Source organism: Adiantum capillus-veneris, chromosome 12 (assembly GCF_014529385.1).
Source record: "Adiantum capillus-veneris isolate H3 chromosome 12, ASM1452938v2, whole genome shotgun sequence".
Taxonomy (NCBI): Eukaryota; Viridiplantae; Streptophyta; class Polypodiopsida; order Polypodiales; family Pteridaceae; genus Adiantum; species Adiantum capillus-veneris.
This window is the reverse complement of record NC_140942.1, coordinates 68,735,040-68,754,659: the sequence shown is the minus strand read 5'-3', so window position 1 is coordinate 68,754,659 and position 19,620 is coordinate 68,735,040. Positions and strand designations below refer to the sequence as shown.

The 19,620-nt window shown below is 39.1% G+C and overlaps 1 protein-coding gene across 1 annotated transcript; it reads left to right on the top strand.

The window, feature by feature from the left end:
* The first annotated feature begins 9,312 nt into the window (after positions 1–9,312).
* On the top strand, positions 9,313–18,320 carry LOC147445884 (bidirectional sugar transporter SWEET4-like). Its single transcript, XM_086525231.1, has 6 exons — positions 9,313–9,566; positions 9,677–9,713; positions 11,012–11,228; positions 12,260–12,421; positions 16,157–16,276; positions 17,320–18,320. Exons 1-6 carry the CDS (start codon positions 9,524–9,526, stop codon positions 17,638–17,640), a joined length of 900 nt encoding a protein of 299 aa, XP_086381357.1. The 5' UTR covers positions 9,313–9,523; the 3' UTR covers positions 17,641–18,320.
* Positions 18,321–19,620: the final 1,300 nt, after the last annotated feature.

Here is a 19,620-nt window from a genome sequence, read left to right as displayed (position 1 = left end):
ATAGCTATTGCAAGAGTCACTTTCTAGAAAAAACAGGACTAGACAGCGTGCAATTGAACAGGCTTTTATTGCTTCTCAAAGAAAGGGTGGTAACAACAATGCAACCACTTCTTATGGTTCTAATGCGAGTGGCAAAACTTTTGTTCCCAATGCTTCTGCTGGCAGCACTTCGTCTGGAAATTCTGGTGATAAGGGCAAAAAGAAGATGCATTGTCATTATTGTAAAGCTAATGATCACTTGATCAAGTCGTGTCCTAAGTTGAAGGCCAAAGAGGCTAAGAAGAAAGAGCGTGGTTCCACTGCAAATGCTGGTTCCACTACAAATGCAACCATTGTTGAGTCTTCTATGAAAGGAGACTGTAATGCTGATGTTGATGCAGAAGGGCTTTTAGCGCAGAGTGCACATACAATCATGTTGTCCATGATGCATGCTTGTCAGTTGCTACAGATTCACATGTGTGGTATTTCGACAGTGGTGCTACAAAACGCATTACCTCACATCGTGAATTGTTTACCTCTCTCGAGTCTGTCCCTCATGGGAATTCAGCCACTTGTGCCAACAATGCCTCTTATCCAGTTCAGGGAGTTGGAAAGATTGTGCTTACTCCTGCAAATAGCAGTTCCTTCACACTTGTTGATGCACTTTATGTACCTGAGATCAAGAAGAATCTCTTGTCTGTATCCGCACTTGCTAGACTTGGACTTGTAGTCAAATTTGTGGATGACAGATGTACAGTTCATGATCTCAGTTTTGGTGATGAAATTGTTGCATCTGGCCTTTTGTGTCGTGGTCTGTATAAGCTCACTTTGTATGACAAGTGTGGACAAAATTTTGCAAATGTTGTTGCAGATTCAAGGGCTATTTCAGATGCAAAACTTTGGCATGCACGTTTTGGTCATCTGAATTTTGCCAGTTTACTGCGTTTGCAGAAATCTGATATGGTTGCTTCTTTGCCGCCTCTTAAAGCACCTGTCAAACATGTTTGTGAAGGCTATATTTTGGATAAGATAGTTTCCAAAGGATGGTTCAGTTCGGGCCACATGCAGGTTGCAACTTGTGCATAGTGATGTTTATGGGCCCATGCAAACTCCGTCCTTGGGCAATTACCTGTACTTCGTGACTTTCATTGATGATTACTCCAGGCATGCATGGGTATTTCCGCTTAAAGCGAACTCCGAAGTTTTTATGTGATTCAAACAATTTCTGGCTATGGCTAAAAATGTTTCGAAATGTACTATGGGCACCCTCAGTTCCGATCGAGGGGGGGAGTATATGTCTCATGAATTTAATGCATATCGGGCTTGTCGTGGGATAAAACACCAATGTACAGTGCCTTATACACCTCAACAAAATGGTGTTGCTGAGAGGAAAAACAGGTCACTGATGGAAATGACACAATGTATGGTCAAAAGTCAAGCTTTGCCGCATTCTTTTTGGCTTCATGCCATCATGTGTGCCACTTATGTACTTAACAGGTGTCCTACAAAAGCTTGGTAGTCTATTACTCCATATGAAGCATGGCATGATAGAAAGCCTTCTATTGAGCACATGCGTGTTTTTGGTTGTTTGGCATATGCTTTGGTGCCACAAACACAGCGTAGAAAATTGGATGATAAGGCTGTCAAATGTATTTGTTGGTTATGGTGTTGAAAGCAAAGGTTACACGTTATATCATCCACAAACAAAGCGTATTCTGGTTTCACGGGATGTAGTGTGTGTGGAAGATTCTGTTCAGCCCTTGTTGTCATGTACTAGAGACAATAATGTAAGCTCACAGGACATTTATGACACTTTGTTGCCTCTTTTCAGTGGTGGAAATACAAATGTAAGTTCCAATGAGGCAAATGTACAGCCTATGGGGGTTTCTGAAAATGTTACAGATCAGCCTATTACTGATGCAGATGTACATGATGTACTTGATGAGGAAAGGGCTGAAAATGAGCAGGCTAGAGGTATGCCAAAATGGCTGGTGCACACTCTGCGTGACAGTAAATTGGATGCACCTTTGTCTAGTCGTACTCGTTCAGGCTCTCGCCATGCATCTTATGCATCAGATTGTTACGCTTTGGCTGTGTCTAGCTTACATGATGTTGAGGAACCTCTGTCTTTTGATGAAGCACAGAATTCAGAAAATTGGATGGCTACCATGCAATCAGAATATGATGCACTTATAGAAAATGACACATGGACTTTATGTGATTTGCCTCCTGGAAAAAAGGCCATTGGTACAAAGTGGGTTTACAAGTTGAAATGCAAGCTGGATGGTGAGATCGATCACCATAAGGCTTCACTTGTTGCAAAGGGTTATGCACAGCAAAAAGGCATAGATTATGAAGAGACTTTTGCTCCCACTTGTCGTATGACTACTGTGCGTTTTCTATGTGCATTGGCAGCTCATTTTGGTTGGGATGTACATCAATCAGACATTGTTACAACTTTCTTGAATGGTGACATATTTGAGGAAGTTTATGTAACGCAGCCTCGCGGTTTTGTCATAAAAGGACAAGAGGACAAAGTGTGCACATGTAAGAAGGCTTTTTATGGGTTGAAGCAAACTCCTCGTGCTTGGTATGAGAAAGCTGACACTCATTTGGTTAAACGAGGCTTTCGTAACAGTCCAACAGAAAGCACATTGTATGTAAAGCGTGAGGGTGATGTACTTCTCATTGTGATTCTTTATGTCGATGATTTGTTGATCGCACTAGACTAAATGAGAGACATATTGTTGAATTTAAGGCTGATTTGAATGTTACTTTCAAGATGAAAGATTTGGGGCTGTTGCATCATTACTTGGGTATACAGTTTAAGCAGTGTGATGGTGGTATTGCCTTGTGTATGAAAGTTACATAAAGACATTGCTATGTAAGTTTGGACTTGAGGATTGCAAACCTATTGCCACTCCCATGGAAACAGGTTTGAAGTTGAGTCTACATGATGATGGCGATCCTACTAATGTCACTCTTTACCAAACTGTTGTTGGCTGCCTCATTTATGTATGCAACACGAGGCCACATATTCAGTTTGCAATCTCACAGGTCAGCAGATTTATGCATAGCCCAGGGTCTAAGCATTGGCAGGCTGTCAAGAGGATTTTCCGATACCTTAGTGGCACTTTACATCTTGGCTTGTTTTATCCCAAGGGGGGATCATTGCCGCCAGACTTACATGCTTTTTCGGACTCAGATTGGGCTGGTTGTTTTGACACGTGAGTGTCCACAAGTGGTTTTTGTTTCATGCTTGGCAGTTCATGTATATCATGGTTGAGCAAGAAGCAACCTACTGTGGCCACTTCGAGTTGTGAGGCTAAGTACAGGGCAGTCTTCACAGCTACGGATGAGTGTGTATGGCTCGAACGCCTTATGGTGGCTGATTTGGGTGTTGGACAGGACACTGCCAACACAGATGGCTGATTTGGGTGTTGGACAGGACATTGCCAACAGTGTCTACACTGACAATCAGAGCGCATTGGCAGTTGCAAGGAACCCAGTTTTTCATGCTCGCACAAAGCACATTGAGGTGCATTACCACCATGTCAGGGAGAGGCTCTCAGTAGGAGAGATCAACTTAGCTTATGTGCCAACACAGGACAACCTTGCAGACCTTTTCACAAAGGCATTGTCGCGTGAGAAGCTTGAAGCTTTCCGCAAAGCTTTGGGCTTACTCCCCTTTGTGGATTGATCATGTCCTCAGAGCATGGCACTTCCCTTTACTCATGTGCCAGCTCTTGTTTACCGCATCACTCCAGGGGGGATTTGTTACAATATACATGTGGTAGTGATGTGTGTGAACACACTAGGACCGTCGGGGCATTTTTTCCCTCTTTAGGAGGTTTTTTCCCCCGAGCATTGTATGTACGTCCATCACTCTAGGGCTATCTATCTTTCCATTTGCACACTAAGTAATACACTCTCTATCATGTGCCTTGAGCTTCCTTCGTCTTCTCCAAGCTGTGTGCGTTTCTCTGCAACCCTAATTCCAACATTTTGTTTTATTAATGTTTTCCCCTTGCTAAGAACATGATTTGATTCACTCTAATCTTTCATGTCAAACTTTTCATGGAGCTTAGACTTCAAAGCACCTACCTTGAAGCTATTATTTCTACCCGATCCACCAAGGTAAAAGTTCACTATGCCCTATGTAAGGCTATGAGAAGAATTTAATAATTAAAGTTTTTTGAATTTTTTAAAAAAGAAAGTGACATAAATTATTTAAAACATTTTTTATCATGATAAAATATTATCTTTTTTTTTTCAAAAAGTGAAACAATAAACTATTTAAACTACAATATGTTCGAAAAACATAAAAAATAATGTTTGAAAAAACACTTGGAAGCATTGTAGCAAACTAGTACGGACACGAAGGTCGCTTCTCTTCTCTCTCTCTCTCTCTCTCTCTCTCTCTCTCTCTCTTTGTGTGCGTCACTGTGTTGTCGGGCACTGTAGGCTACATCGTCAGAGTGAGGAGTTGATGCCACGTGTAGGGGGGGGGAGAATCCCTCCCCCTATTATAATAGTATAGATTGAGGGAAAAGAAGGTGAAAGAGGGCGCGAGAGATTTTGTGTGATCCAATATTCAATGGCCCTCTTTAAAGAGAGGTACGCAAATGTCAACACCTTTCATAAAAAACTAAAAAAAAAATTCAAAAAGAAAGTTTTTTGCCATGTGGCACTAATCAACAAGCTTTATCCAATGGTCCACAATTGCACTAAAAAACCAGCGCTTTACTAAGGACTCTTTATGTAGTCCCAAAAAGGAAAAATTACCAAAATACCCCTCTATTTTGTGGAAATTCCCAAAATACCCCCAATATTTTGTCATAAATTCCCAAAATGCCCTTCAAATTTCTCAAAAAACCCCTAGTTGTGAGAGTAGATTTCTCCAAAGATAAAATTTTTTGTAGCTTTTCATAAGAAGATTGGTTGTCTATCAATGCAAGACGCGAAACTAGAATTTGAGTTGGTTATGTAGGCTTTGGAGATGAATTGCTTTATTATGTTTAGACATAATTGCCTTTTTTTGTGAGGTAATTTGCGACAAATTACATGCTAAGCACTCAAGAACGAATCTCAATTGTCAAAAAAAAGTAAAGATAAAAAAATCTTGAACAAACCAACCAAAATAGATACAAGGGTACTTTGGTAATTTTCCCACGAAAAAGAAGATAAACAAGGTGAACCACGAAATGACCAAGATGATGCTTGAGGGTTTGAGCGAAGTCATTGGCCAACGAGGTCCATTCTCAGAAAGTGGATGAAGCGAGAGCCTCTCTGCTTGCTAGTGTCAGCAGGATGATATCTCATGTTGAAGCCAACCTTCTTGATAGGACCTTCACAAAAGATGAATGCTCGCTTGCGTTGCAAGCTCTAGGCAAGGAGAAATCTCCTAGTTGGGACGGACTAACTACTGAGTTCTTTAGAGAATTTTGGGATGATGTTAAGGTCCTTATCATGAGTATGGCTAACCAAGCCTTGCTCAAAGGGACTTTGGACTCTAGCATAAAGAGATGGCTCATAAAACCTATCCCGAAAGTAATAAGTTGTCCTCAACTAAACACTTGCACCCCATCTTAATGTTGTATGTGGCATATAAAATCATTGCCAAAGCTATCGCCCGTGCATTCTACTACAGCTTGACATGGACAAGGCTTGTGAAAGGATTATGTAGGCATTCATAGAAGATGTCATGAAATCGTTGGGCTTTGGGCCTTGGTTTTATATATTGGTCCATACTCTGGGAGCTGATAATCACTCTGAGCTTTTGTTCAATGATATGATTGTCAAAGTCAAAAGATCAATCAAATAGGGATGCTCTCTTGCCCCCTTGTTGTTTGCCATCGGCTCGCACCCTCTAGTTATTATGCTCAAAGATTGTGTTGCAAGAGGGGAGATTCAAGGGTTTGCCTTGCCAAACAACAATCAACTCCTGGAAAAGTTATTCTTGGATAACTCACTCCTCTTCTTAAATTCCTGCCCTCAAGTTGCCCAAAAGGCTCTTGAGATTGTGTAGACTTTTGCCTTTGCCTTAGGGTTGAAGTGCAATACTGAAAAATCAAGGCTAATCTCTTTGTCTGAGAACAACTCATTCGACCCATCGTTTTGGACAAGAGAGATTGTCTCGAAAGGTAAGATATTTTGTCATTTGGGAGCCCCCTTGGGGGTGGGCATAATGCACAGACAAAGATTCCAGTGGATCTTAGAAAAGGTCAAGAGAAAAATGAGAAGGTGGGAATCTGTGGTGCTTCTACCCTTCCCTAGCAGAGTCAAAGTAACCAACTCCTTCATGATCCCTTCCATTGCCTTTACTAGCCCGTTACTCAAAATAGCTAAATGTAACTTGAAAGAGTTCTTGAAACCAATTAAAAGGTTTTTATGGAAAAATAACACCAAAGCCTCGACCTTGCCTCGACACCTTGGCATTTGGTGAAATCGGACGCAGTTGTTAGACCAGTGGAACAAGGTGGTATAGTGATCCTCAAATCTGTCGTTCATGCGGAGGCTCTCTGTCCCAAGTTTGTGGGGAAGAGGAATAAGAAATATTCATAGGAGAAAGAAATAGTTCCTCACTTATCATCACTCTTCTTGCTAGCATACATAATAGCATAGTAATGAAGATGGAGAAGATGGCAAGCTTAAGCATTGAAGCATGGCTCTTAGTTGGATTTGCATTCTATAGCCAAGAAAGAGTGTTGGTGTAGTCTCTCAACTTCTCTACTAGCTTGGAGAAGGAGATGGAGCTCTTCCACTTTGCACTTCCACATGCAGAATGCATATCAAGCAACAAGGGTAGTCTTGGGACAAGTGTCCCCCTTTCCCCGTTGCAAGAGAGGACTTGATAAATGCAAAAACAATTAATAAATCAACTAAACTGTCATTGGACCCCTTGGGAGGCTAACCAATAGGCTTTAAACACACTATGAGGGCAACATGAGAAGGAGCTTGACAAGTGTCCTATTTGCCTTCTTGGTACCAAGCTTGCCTTGTGTGAGTGTGTGTGTGTTCTCTCTCTAGCCCCTACAATTAGGGCTCGCAACTAGGCAATTATCTTCAAGGATCATTATTTATAGCATAGGCTCAACCAATCAAGGAGGTAAGTCCCAAAGGTATACAAGAAAGCACTACCAATGTAAAGGTAGTCATCTTAATAGAACAATCCTTGAAGTTCTATGAAAGGCATCAGAGCATAGAGAAAAGGTGCAGAGAGACTACCATTAGATCGAGCAGAGAATGAAGTGTTGCAATGTGAGATGGGGATAAACACTCATGCAATAGATGTTGGAAAATGTTAATGAATTGAAGGTAGCTATTGGAGAGAAGAGGGTGCATCCGCACCAGTATGGCAGTCTGAAGATTGTAGCCAGATGAAGCAATCACAACCAAGTAGAATGACAAAGATGAGCTGCAAGTTGTATTTTGTGTATAGTTGGAAGATATATATATATATGAGTATGGCTGGTGGATATGGTTCTAGTTGTGCTTGTAAGAAATGCATATAGAACTGTGGGTTCGAAACTTTGACTCCACTTATGGTTTGATGGTATTTCACTTTGAAAAGATGTTGTTCCTTCAATCTCCATTCAAATTTTAAAGAAAATTAAGCAGGATTTTAAAATCCTGTCTCTTTTTGCTCTCCACTAATGTATTTTACTTTTGAAAGAATTGAGTTGTAAGCTCAAACACACAATTCCTAACATGCATCTCCTAAGCAACCTACCTCAAAATAGTCCTATATACATTTCTTGCAAGCACAACTAGAACCATATCCACAAGCCATACTCATATATATATATATATATATATATATATATATATCTATTTCAACTATACATAAAATACAACTTGCGCCTCATTTTCTCTCTCGCTCCACGTCTCATCCCTTGTCTTGCGTTTATGCATAGCACTCCACTTTAGAATTTGTACATTCATAGTCTCTCACTCACATGTACAACACATAAGCATCTCTCTCTCTCTCTCTCTCTCTCTCTCTCTCACTCACACACACACACACACACACACACACACACACACACACCATGCCTCCATTTATAGCAAGAAGAACTTTTTAGGTATGCCCAAATTTGACTTTCTTTCTCCTTTTCCCTCAAGCTTCAAAAAGAATAGAAAAGCAGTTCACAAGAGATTATTAAAATAAGAGTGCCCATGAAAAAATTGCAACCTTGGCATGCCTTTTCAAGTTGGTAACCAGAAAGATGAGAGCGACATACTTTTGTCTTCCATCTTAAGTGCAACTTTTGAGAATGTTAGATTTGACAATGTTAATGCTAGGCCCTTCCAATTTTGTGAACTCCATAGTTCATCCATGCTGTGCATTCTTAAAGCCACAACAATGCAAACAATACAATCCACAACTTTTCACACCTAAGCATCCCTTCAAAAGTACAAGAGTATGGACCAAACAATCCCACATAAATGAATCTCTCTCTCTCTCTCTCTCTCTCTCTCTCTCTCTCTCTCTCTCTCTCTCTCTCTCTCTCTGTGTGTGTGTGTGTGTGTGTGTCGCTTGAGATTCTTAAGCAAGAATATCCAACTTTCTACAGTAGTTTTTGCGACGATTTTATCGACTTTTCACAAAGCTAATGTTCTTACAAGTCGTAAGAAGTGTGAAAGAAATTAATCGGGTTGATAGCGAGGCATAGACAATCGTCTGCTGCTAGTTAAAGTTCATTGCACCATCCCAGAAAACACAAATTGAAAAATGTTTTGTGGTGGCTGAGAAAATCGCGTCGAAGATAAATCCCATATTTTGATGTGGTTAAGGTGAGAAGATTGGGGTGGTCCACCCATCCACTCATGTTATTTTCATGAGAGGACATGAGATTTACAAAGAGCCATGACTCAAGAGCATACATTTGGACAAGTAATCTTGCAAGGGAAGAGAACCCAATGCCAAAAGCCTTACATAATGATTGAGTGGTGTTTGTATGCGTATGCATGTACGCGAAGGTATGCGTGTGCGTGACATATAGAGAGAGAGAGAGAGAGAGAGAGAGAGAGAGAGAGGGGGGGGGGGGGGGGGGGGGGGGGGGGGGGGGGGGGGGGGGGGGGGGGGCTTTTGGTATTGTAAGAGTGATCAAATGAAGGGGGGGAATAAAATAACAAAGCTTTCCATGCTGTGGGAGAAACCAAGTGTGTGTGTGTGTGTGTGTGTGAGAGAGAGAGAGAGAGAGAGAGAGAGAGAGAGAGGAACTTTTAATGGGTGGTATGTGTGTGTGTGTGTGACAGAGAAAGAAAGAGAGAGAGAGAGAGAGTTTGTTCTAGGTATGGAAAAGGGGAGAGGTAGAGGGAGGGGGGGGTTTCATTATGAGGAGGGCCGAAAGCTATCAAAAGAAAAGAGGGCGTTTCTACCCGCCCCATTTTGACGAGCCGAGTTAGCCCGGCGGATTATAAAGACCGGCGGATTAACCATAATTTCGAAGCCCCAAACTACAACACTCCCTCCTCCTACTCCTACTGAGAACAAGCGTATGCGGCCTCGCTAAGACTGGCTTTGCAGGTCTTTGTTTAAATGGGCCAGCGTGAGATCGCCCATGCTGCACTCGGCATTCTGGGTATGGCATTCTCTCTCTCTCTCTCTCTCTCTCTCTCTCTCTCTGTCGGCTTGCCTCCTTGTATGGACGTCGTCTGACTCTGTTTATGCATTTTTTGTTTCGTCTTGCAGGAAACATCGCATCCGTTTCGTTCTTCTTGTCCTCTGCGTAAGTCAACTTACCTCCCCTCTTTCTTCATACGTCTGTGCATGCGCATGCGCATGCACATGCGTGCGGGCGCGTGTGTGTGTGTGTGTGAGAGAGAGAGAGAGAGAGAGAGAGAGAGAGAGAGAGAGAGAGAGAGAGAGAGAGAGAGAGAGAGAGAGAGAGAGAGAGAGAGAGAGAGACCTTACCTTAGTTGATTACAGCACATGAAATGGAGTTGCACACATATTGTCTTTGCTGAGACGAGTGGGAATTGATCCCGGGTGCAGGCAAAGAGCTCGTACGAATATACTAGAAGCAACCATGTTTAATCGGTGTTGCACATTGCTGTATATGTGGAATGCCAATTGACACGTCTGAGTTTTGGGCCCAATGCTGCAGCCTATTTCTACACCCTAGGGATATTCATGGATGTAAGATGAAGTACAATCCTGGAGCATTCTCTACTCTCTAGGGATACTTATGCATGTAGGATGAAGTATAAGGGCGGTCGTGAGATGATGTATCACACCTCGCCGTGTCTGGTTAGAACATGCTTAAATTGGTTCGTTGTCCATGGGTGATGTCTCTATCCAAGTGGCCTCATTCTTCGATGCAAACAAGAGTAAAAGGTGTTGGGGAAACTGAGCCAAGATGGGCAAATCCATGCAAGAAATCATTCCATTCTAGCTTGACCCTTGGCTTTATTTTGCTAAAGCAAGTTACATTGGGTGAATAACTATTTGGATTTGTGCAACTATTTGGTTTGTGTTCGAAACATGCGAGTAGGTGGTCAAGTGTGCTTAGAGGCACTACGTGTAATGTTAAACCTTGCATCATGTAAAGATATGAGCCCTTTGAAAAGATGAGGGGCCTGACCAGAAGGATAGGGAAGGACTAATGTGTATGATCCTTCAAAAGAGGTTGCATGTCATGTGATAGTATGAGACAAAGGGAATACAAATTTTATCGATATAGGAACAATTTCAAGAAATGTCATGGACCTTCGAGCGCACGAGAGAGAGAGAGAGAGAGAGAGAGAGAGAGAGAGAGAGAGAGCACTGGGAAATGCTATTTTGCTCTTAGGGAATTCTTGCATACCTTTTCATGAATTACGGTGCATGATTTTTTAAGACACTTTTTGTCTAACCCTTGCTTATAATTTTGTACATCAAAACTCTTCCTCACTTGCTCATTTTAGAGATCTTGGGAATGTTTAGCCTTAATTTTTCCTATTTGAGGGACCATGCTAGCTAAATGTCGAGTAAGTTTGTAATTCTTGTTTTTTAGTATTAACTCGGACATATTTTCTATATTTGCAGACCAACAATCATTAAAATTGTGAGATGCAAGTCAAGCGGTGGCATTTCTGGAGATCTTTATGTATTCAAGCTCTTCAACTGTATGTTGTGGTGCTTGTATGGGCTTCCATATGTTCACCCACATGATCTGTGGGTTGTCATCACCAATAGTTTTGGTTGTACCTTTGCGTTGATATACATCGGCACATACTTAAGCTTTGCTACAACAAAAGAAAAGGTAAATTTCTTTTATGGAATTTTAGAGAAAGGAAATATATTCAAATAGATTCTTTTCATATATATGAACAATTAAATGTTACCCACCTTGTGTGTGTGTGTGTGTGAGAGAGAGAGAGAGAGAGAGAGAGAGAGAGAGAGAGAGAGAGAGAGAGAGAGAGATTCTTGTTGGTAGTTGGTGGAAATATACCCTACCCTTCAAGAAGTGATGCTCTATGTATGCAAGTAGAAGCCCTTTTGTTCAAGTTCATTACAAAAAGGATCTTTATAGTACTCATTTCTTTCCATTGCTCACTGGAGTGAGAAAATTAGATATCCTCTTTCTAACCTTTCACATATTACCTACTTGAATTCTTCTTAGTTGGTTCGAGGTGGTACAATTTCTAGCTTGTATGCATTAAGACTTGAATTCCTCTCTCGACTAATTTTGCTAGGACCTAAGCATGCTCTCAACGATATAGCTTCTACATTACTAGTCTCTAGCAATGGGGACCTAAGCATAGTGAGTAGGTTTGTCCAGAAAGCCTGTGTAAAAGTTGTAGAAAATGGTGCAAAGAAATTGGTATGTGGCCAAGTTACCATACACTGGATTGCATGTGCTATAAAGAAAGTTGCATGAATTTTCATTTTCTCTGAACACTAAGATTTTAGAACAATAAATATTACATATTAAGCGCCAGAAGTTACAACTTCGAGGCTAGAGCACATGTGCACATTGCAAGGTTGGCAGACATTTCGGTTTTTAGACGGAAAAATAAGTGGGTGCGCCATTGTTTTAAGCCAAAAGTATGCAATGCAGTCGTACTCCCACGTTTGTAAATGTTTGATTAGGCAATTATGTGTATGAGAAAAACTATGTTTCTTACAATGTCTCACCTACCATGCCCACCATGATGTTGTTCAACGTGTTGTGTGCAAAGAATAACATATAGACTCATAGATGTTTCTGAGAACACCTACTATGTGTTGCTTTTACTCCTTAGAGAATAATTAGTTTTCATGGAGTTTTAATATTTTCCTTGGTGAATGCAGGTTAGTTTGGTTTGGAAATTGGGTGCAACTCTAGCAAGCTTTGTTACTCTAGTGGTTCTTTTGGTTCTACTTAGCAAAACTAGAGGGCAAAGAATTTTGGCGGTGGGCGTTTTAAGTGCGATCGTGAGCAGTGGAATGCACCTCACTCTCCTTTCTCAATGCGTAAGTGTTGAAATTTACTCTCTCTATTCTATCTTAAAGTAAGTAGATTTTAGATTATTTTCAAGGCTCACAAGCTCATTGTATGTAGATTTTAGATTATTTTCAAGGCTCACAAGCTCATTTGTTAAGTAGATTTTAGATTAGCGCTTGTGCACAAAAGATATGTGGTTTCAAAACTTTTTCCTTTTGATGCATTATATTTTGGCTTGTTAAAACAAGCCATAGAGAAAAAAGGCTTATTTAGAGTTTCTACTCTGGCCATTGGGGAGTACATTATGTAAAAGATTTCTCTATTGATACAAGTGCGTTGATCGCTTATTTAGGGTTTCTACTCTGCCTTATTTAGGGTATTGGAGTACATTTTTCTAGGAATATAATGTTTCGTTTCAAAATTTAGAATAGATGCCCTTTATGAATATCAATAATAAATTCAAGAGTTATGAATACCTTTGGTTGGGTGCTTTTGTTGAGAAGTATATTAAGACTAGCATCCATCCATATAGAAAAGAATTTTACACAAAAAAGAAACCTTCTACAATAGACTACTACAGTCTTTTGTACTACCAGCTTAGACAATTCTACCAAGGGTTCCTAAGCAATGAGATCTCACAAATGATGCAATTTGATTAGTTTCCTATATCTCCTTTCATCTCAATCTAAGGCAAGTCGAGCAATAAAGATTCTGTCATCGTCAAGCTCTAGATTTCGTCGTTACAAGTTGTATCAAGTATTATTGTAAAGACCCTTCCATGAGGATAGATGTTTGTTTTGTTTCCAAGAAATTTTCCTTTTCAATCTATTAAAGGTAAATGATTAACTTTCTAGAAAATTAATTACAATCATCATTACATATTCAAGGCTCTACACAAGCTTATCTAATTCCTATTGTTTGAATATTGAATTTGTTAATTCAATAATTGTGCACTTAAATTGCATGTGATGTGATTGAGTCAAGCAGCCCATGTGTCCAATTCAACAAAACTTTAATAAAACTCTATGGGGAAGCTTTCTTTTGATAATTAATGCACATTGCAAGACCCAATTGACAAAAATCTCTTTGGCATCAATAGACTATAAAAATCTGTGAGCTCCACAAAGCCTAAATAATGTAAAAACAATGGATTGTTTTCTTGAAGGGGGTTATAGATTAATTAACTTCAATGTAACTTCAAATGGGAACTTGATTATGCAGAGATAAAATGTCATGTTAGATTGCATCATAAGTGACTTTCTGTAGGAAAGTGCTTATATTTGGTTCTAAGTCTTCTATAAAGCTACCTAAATTGTATATCTTTACTTTCGGGGAATTCACAAACATCAGGGTACAACTGATCCGTATTCATTAACATAGACTACATAAGAGGAAAAGGGAGTGTGTGACCTGCTACTTTATGTCTCTCTTTATAGCATAGTAAAACAAATGTCAACTATCACTTTGAGTAGCCCACATAAGCATGAGACTATGTTTTGAAAAAGGAACAAAACAGATTTGCCATCTTTTAACTTGCATGAGGCACTAATCAACAAGCTTTATTTCACAATCCACAATTGCTCCCAAGTATTCCATGCTTATTGAGGCCTTATGTCGGCCAAAAGTTTGACAATCTAACATGCCATGTGGTACTAATCGACAAACTTTATCCAATAGTCCACACTTACTCCCAACATTTCCATCCTTTACAAAGGCCTTGTGTACAACCATTGGAACAAGATAAGACTCTCCCTAGAGGGCTTTGAAACTTGATGTTGCTAAGATATTATACAATTTGAAGTGATACCATATCATTTTGTTGCATAGATTGAGACGTATTCGAGCATAAGCATACAAGTATGTTATAAGTATGTTTCAAAGGAAATGATTCAAGAATGTGTGACATTAAAATGGATCTGGATTAGTAAGAATAAAGTATCACCCAAGAGAGTAGACCCTGCATACTCATTATATTAAACACCATAGCATGAAAGTAAGAATAAAGTAAGGATATAAATTTGTAAGTAAGAATGAAGTATCATGCAAGAGACTAGACCCTGTATATTCATTACTATTAAGCTTATATGTATGTGTGAGCATCAATGCGGGACATCTCTATAAGTATTCGCTTGTGTGGCATCAATGTTTGTGCACTAAGTGAGCCATCGATGTTTTAAATGTACAAAGTGTGCTCCATTGTATATGACTTAGAGTAGCTTTATCCAATGTGAGATGCATCTGACCCCATCACTCTCTCTCTCTCTCTCTCTCTCTCTCTCTCTTTGTCTGTGTAGAACAATTTTCAAGGCCTTGTTAAATATCATCGACCGGTAACGCTTTTTGGTTAAATCTTTTGAAAAAGGCATTTAAACTTGATATCCAAAGTTTGTGTGAACCTAAGTTTGAGTGTACATTCCTAAGAATAAAGGGAATCCGTCATTTCACGTTTGCAAATGATGTAGGTGAGCTCCACCTTGTCAATTTATTTATTTCCACCCTTGTGCCTTTGAAATAATCTCTGCATGACCTTTATAGGTTTCTTTAAATAGATTCCAACTTCAAATTGTTGCATACTTAAAAAGAAACTTTAGCTACCTCTTTACCTCACAAATATCAAAGGACTTGACATACTTATCCATTAATCATTTTTCCCCCTTCTTTATTTCTTAATTGATCCATGTGTGATGATTCAAACTCTTTATATTCTCTCCCCCCCTTCCCCCCCGCCCCCCCCCCCCCCCCCCCCCCCCCCCCCCCCCCCCCCCCCCTTCCCACAAAAAAAAAGGAAAACAAAAACAAACAAGGTGAAAGTTTACTATGGTCTACATAATGCTATTGAGAGGAATTTAATAATAAAAAGTTTCTCTGTGAGAGGAAAATTTTTCTTTTTGGTCACAATAGAGTATTACTTTTTTTTGAAACAAGTGTAACAATGACTTATTTAGATCACAATGTATTCCAAAAGCATAAAAATTAATGACTATCCCAATAGTCAATGGATCTCTTTAAAGAGAGGTGTACACAAATGTCAACACTTTTTACAAAGACCTAAAAAAATAAATAAATTATTTTGCCATGTGGCACTAATCTACAAGCTTTATCCAATGGTTCACAGTTGTGGCCTCCTTATGTAGTCCAAAAAGAACAAGCTTTTAAAAGAAGCTCAATCCTAGTTGGCTTGCTCGAAACAGGCCTTAATCAACAAGGCATTAAGGACTTCATTCATAGAAGTTTGATCCCATGATGTGATGTGAGATATTACAATATTTTTATTTGTGAAAGAATCTTTACATCTAAGGACCTCCTAAGAGTCCATTTCATCGAACTGTTCTATCATTTTTATGCTTACTAGACCTAACTTTTTTTTTTTGGTGAAAGCATTAAAACATTATTTTGTCTATGAATCTCTTCATTTATCGTTTTTATTTTACTTTTTTTTTATTTCATTTTTTAAAGAATGCCAATGCAATTCTTTCACCTTGTTGTTTAAGTGTGCCCATTGAGTAACATAAAAGCATTTGTGATTATGTGTGTATTGGACAATATCATTTTATATTAAAACATAACAGAAATGGCATGTAAGACCTACTCCCGATAACTCTTGTCTCCTTAAATTCAGGAGGCATTTGTGACTTCTCACCTTGTTTTACTAGATACGTAGTGCAAACAAGTCTTTAAGTAAGAGACTTAGACTATATGTTTATAAATTTTTTTTTGATTTCGGACAATTTTTAACTTTTTTTTTGGGGGACATTTTTGTACAGCGAATGGCTATACAATCACGGGATAAGAAGTTTTTACATCCAACTGAGTCATTGGCAGCTTTTGTGAAGGGGGCCATTTGGACTGCTTATGGTCTAGTGAACCTTGATATATTCATTCTGGTAACATATTTAGTACTATTTTGTCTTTATTATTTATACTTTCTTGTGTGTGTGTGTGTGTGTGTGTGTGAGAGAGAGAGAGAGAGAGAGAGAGAGAGCTAAGAAAAATCCTTGGGTGAGATAAAAGTTAGTCTTTACATGAGTACCGTACAAGCCTTACATGGGTAAGTGGAGAACCTAGGTATTTGAATTCACAATTCTTCTAACTTTTTTCAAGCACGTATATACATGTAGATAGCTTCCAATATAGACCATATGTTTTATGTCTGTGTGTATGTGTGCGCGTGCACGCTCATCTACTTACATACATACAAACAAAATACATGCATGTATAGATACATATATATACATGCATAGATACATACAAATATATAGATGCATATATACATACAGACATACATGTAAGAAAAACTGTGTAAAAAACATTGAGTGTGTGCAAGCACACACATGTGCTTGTGTGTGCACGCACGGGCACATGCACTTGAGTGAACATAGGATTGTGTCTTAAAACTCAACACAAAAAAATTTGGGTGCAAGCACACATGCATGGGGTGCACATACATAGAAGCAATTCTATGGTGACGTGAGGCTTAGTTATTAGTTATTTGAACAAATAACTAAGGCTCATTCTTGGTCACATGCAAAAAAGGAGCATTAAATAAATAACTATGCCCACCCTTTGTAACTATGCGACTTTGGCATAGTTGTGAGGTTCAAGGCTTAGTTGGGAGGATGAATGAATAACTAAGCCTCACATGACCATGCAAGAGGATTCGTTATTCATTTATTGCTTTGTATGTGCATAGTTAGCTTATTTTTCTATAACTGATAACTAAGCCCCACTCTAAATACATACACACATATCACCCATTGGTTGCATATGGCTACGCGCATACATCTAGAAGGAAGGAAACCATACACATTAAACAGTACATGCCCTTAGGTTTGTTCTTATTTGATGAATTCAAGAAGAACCTTGTACTTGCTTGAAATATGGTTTATAAACCCGATGAGTTTTTTGACAATATTTTTCCCTTGTGCAGATACCTAATGGAGTTGGAATAATTATAGGTGTAATTCAAGTGGCATTGGTGCTACTTCTTTTGCGAGACGCAAAATCTAAATGCAATGTAGAAGATCTACATGACAAAATTGATAGACAAACACAAACTTCACAAGAGATTGTATTACATTTGGAGGGCATAGGCACGCAAGATTCTAATGAAACAATTGGAAAAGGAATAACACCACTTGCTAACATATCAAGAGTATCATCTTTGTTAGGGATATCTAGGCAAGGTAGTATCAGCTCTAGCATTGTTGTGCCAATTATGCTCATGGATGCTGAGAAAGCGGTTGCATAAAGCAATCGGTATACCTATGCCATTCCTCATATCCTCAACATGCTACTTTCAAAAGCATCTACTTCCTCACACTAGAATCACCTAGAACGTAGAAGCATCAAATCTTCTACACTCGGATAATGTAGTCCTAGAGCTTAATGAGATTTACATAGACATCACTCTTACATCCTTAAGTCTCTTATTTTTGGAAAGAACTGAGGAGGAATACCTTTGGGGAGTGTTTTAATGCCCTAGACCAAACAATGTAAGTGCATTTTGACAAAAGAGCAGTCCCCTTTTTGAGACTTAAAGTACCCTTCTCCCTACTAAGCTACTTCTTCGTGGATTTGGCTACCACTCTCACCCATTATGTGGCCAAAATCACTTTGAACCCACGACCTTGCATCTCATATTGTAATATCCAATGGTAGAGATGATTACACAAAGCAAAAACAAGCCCCACAATGAAACCAATACACTTCCAACCACTATAAGCAACACTGTTATGCTAACCCAGGACCATGGGCGACAATATTTTCCCTTACCATTTATACAATGAGAATTACTGTAGAAAGTACGACCGAAGGTATATTTTTCCTTCCAGTATCAATTGTAAATATTATTTTGAGGATAGAGAATGACCTCATGCTATAAAAGAATGGTTTCATGCTATCAAATGGAAACATTATTGCCAAGGATACCTCTGTCAGTTAAAATACAAAATCCCATTGTTACAAAATTTATTTTTGTTTGGCTTTCCTTCTAAATGTCTCAATTTCTATATGCTTTGCAACTTCCAATATTTAAAAATGAGTGGATACACTCACCTCCTTCCATATATGCTTTGTAACATCCAATATTTTAAAAATGAGTGGATAGACTCATTTTTAAAATATCATCATCATCAAAGGAGGTGAGTGGATACACTCACCTCCTTTGATGATGATGCTATCTACAATGGGAAAGAGAGAGAGTTACTTCATGCCATTTATATTTGTCAAACTAACCTTATAATAACCCCTTAATTTTTTAAAAATTATTCTAATTGTGCACATAGACTTTGGTGCATGCCCAAGTGTATGAGCATCTATTTGGTCTAGAAATGCAAAGTCTATTCTGGAAAAAAGATTGCTTGGAAGGAAATTCTTCTCTAAATAAAGGATAGACTCACATGTTGGAGAGGGATAAGGAGAGAGTCTCTTTATTATAGAGATATTTTCAACAAAACCATCAGGGAGAGAAAGTTTTGCTTCAAGGAATAACAATCAAGACTATCATGTGTGTGGATGTGTAGCCACGGTAGTATTGCATTTCCTACTCACCAGCTAAAATGTCAATCCAGAAAAAAAGGAAGTTAACCCTACCTTAGAGTGCAAAATTATCTACACCTACCTCTACATTGGGGGTGGTCTTGAGAGATTCACGTTGTGTGCAACACAAGCTCTACCATTCCTACACAATGATCTACTCTATTGGGAACACACAGAACTCTCTTTCCTATTAGTGCACTGCAACTTATTAACTTAAATTCTTGATGGCCCTCATGCAATGCAAAAGAGGGACGTAGCCCCTCCTTGTATGTAAGAGGAAACCACGTGTGCGCTCAAATGAAATGTAATGCCTGCTTTCTACCTACACCTACTATTATGTACAACCTAAAGAGAAAACCAAAGATTCAAGAGGCATCACGCATAGATTAAGCAACCAAATACACAAAAATACTTGACTAGCTACTTCAAATGCATTTCACAATAGAAATGTGAGAAAATTATTGGTTCTATTGATAAGATCAACCATTATGCATAAACAAGCATATGGGGCAAGGAATACAAGTCGATAGAAGCTCTTGAGAGGATATGGAAGCTATGTGTATGCTTTGTTGTACGTGTCAAAGGTTGGGAACTTGCCTGTGCACTGTGTCTCAAAAGGTTGCAAACACACAGTTAGAGAATCCTAGCAAGCTCAAAGAACAATGGTGTGTCACTCACCTCTCAATGCTAC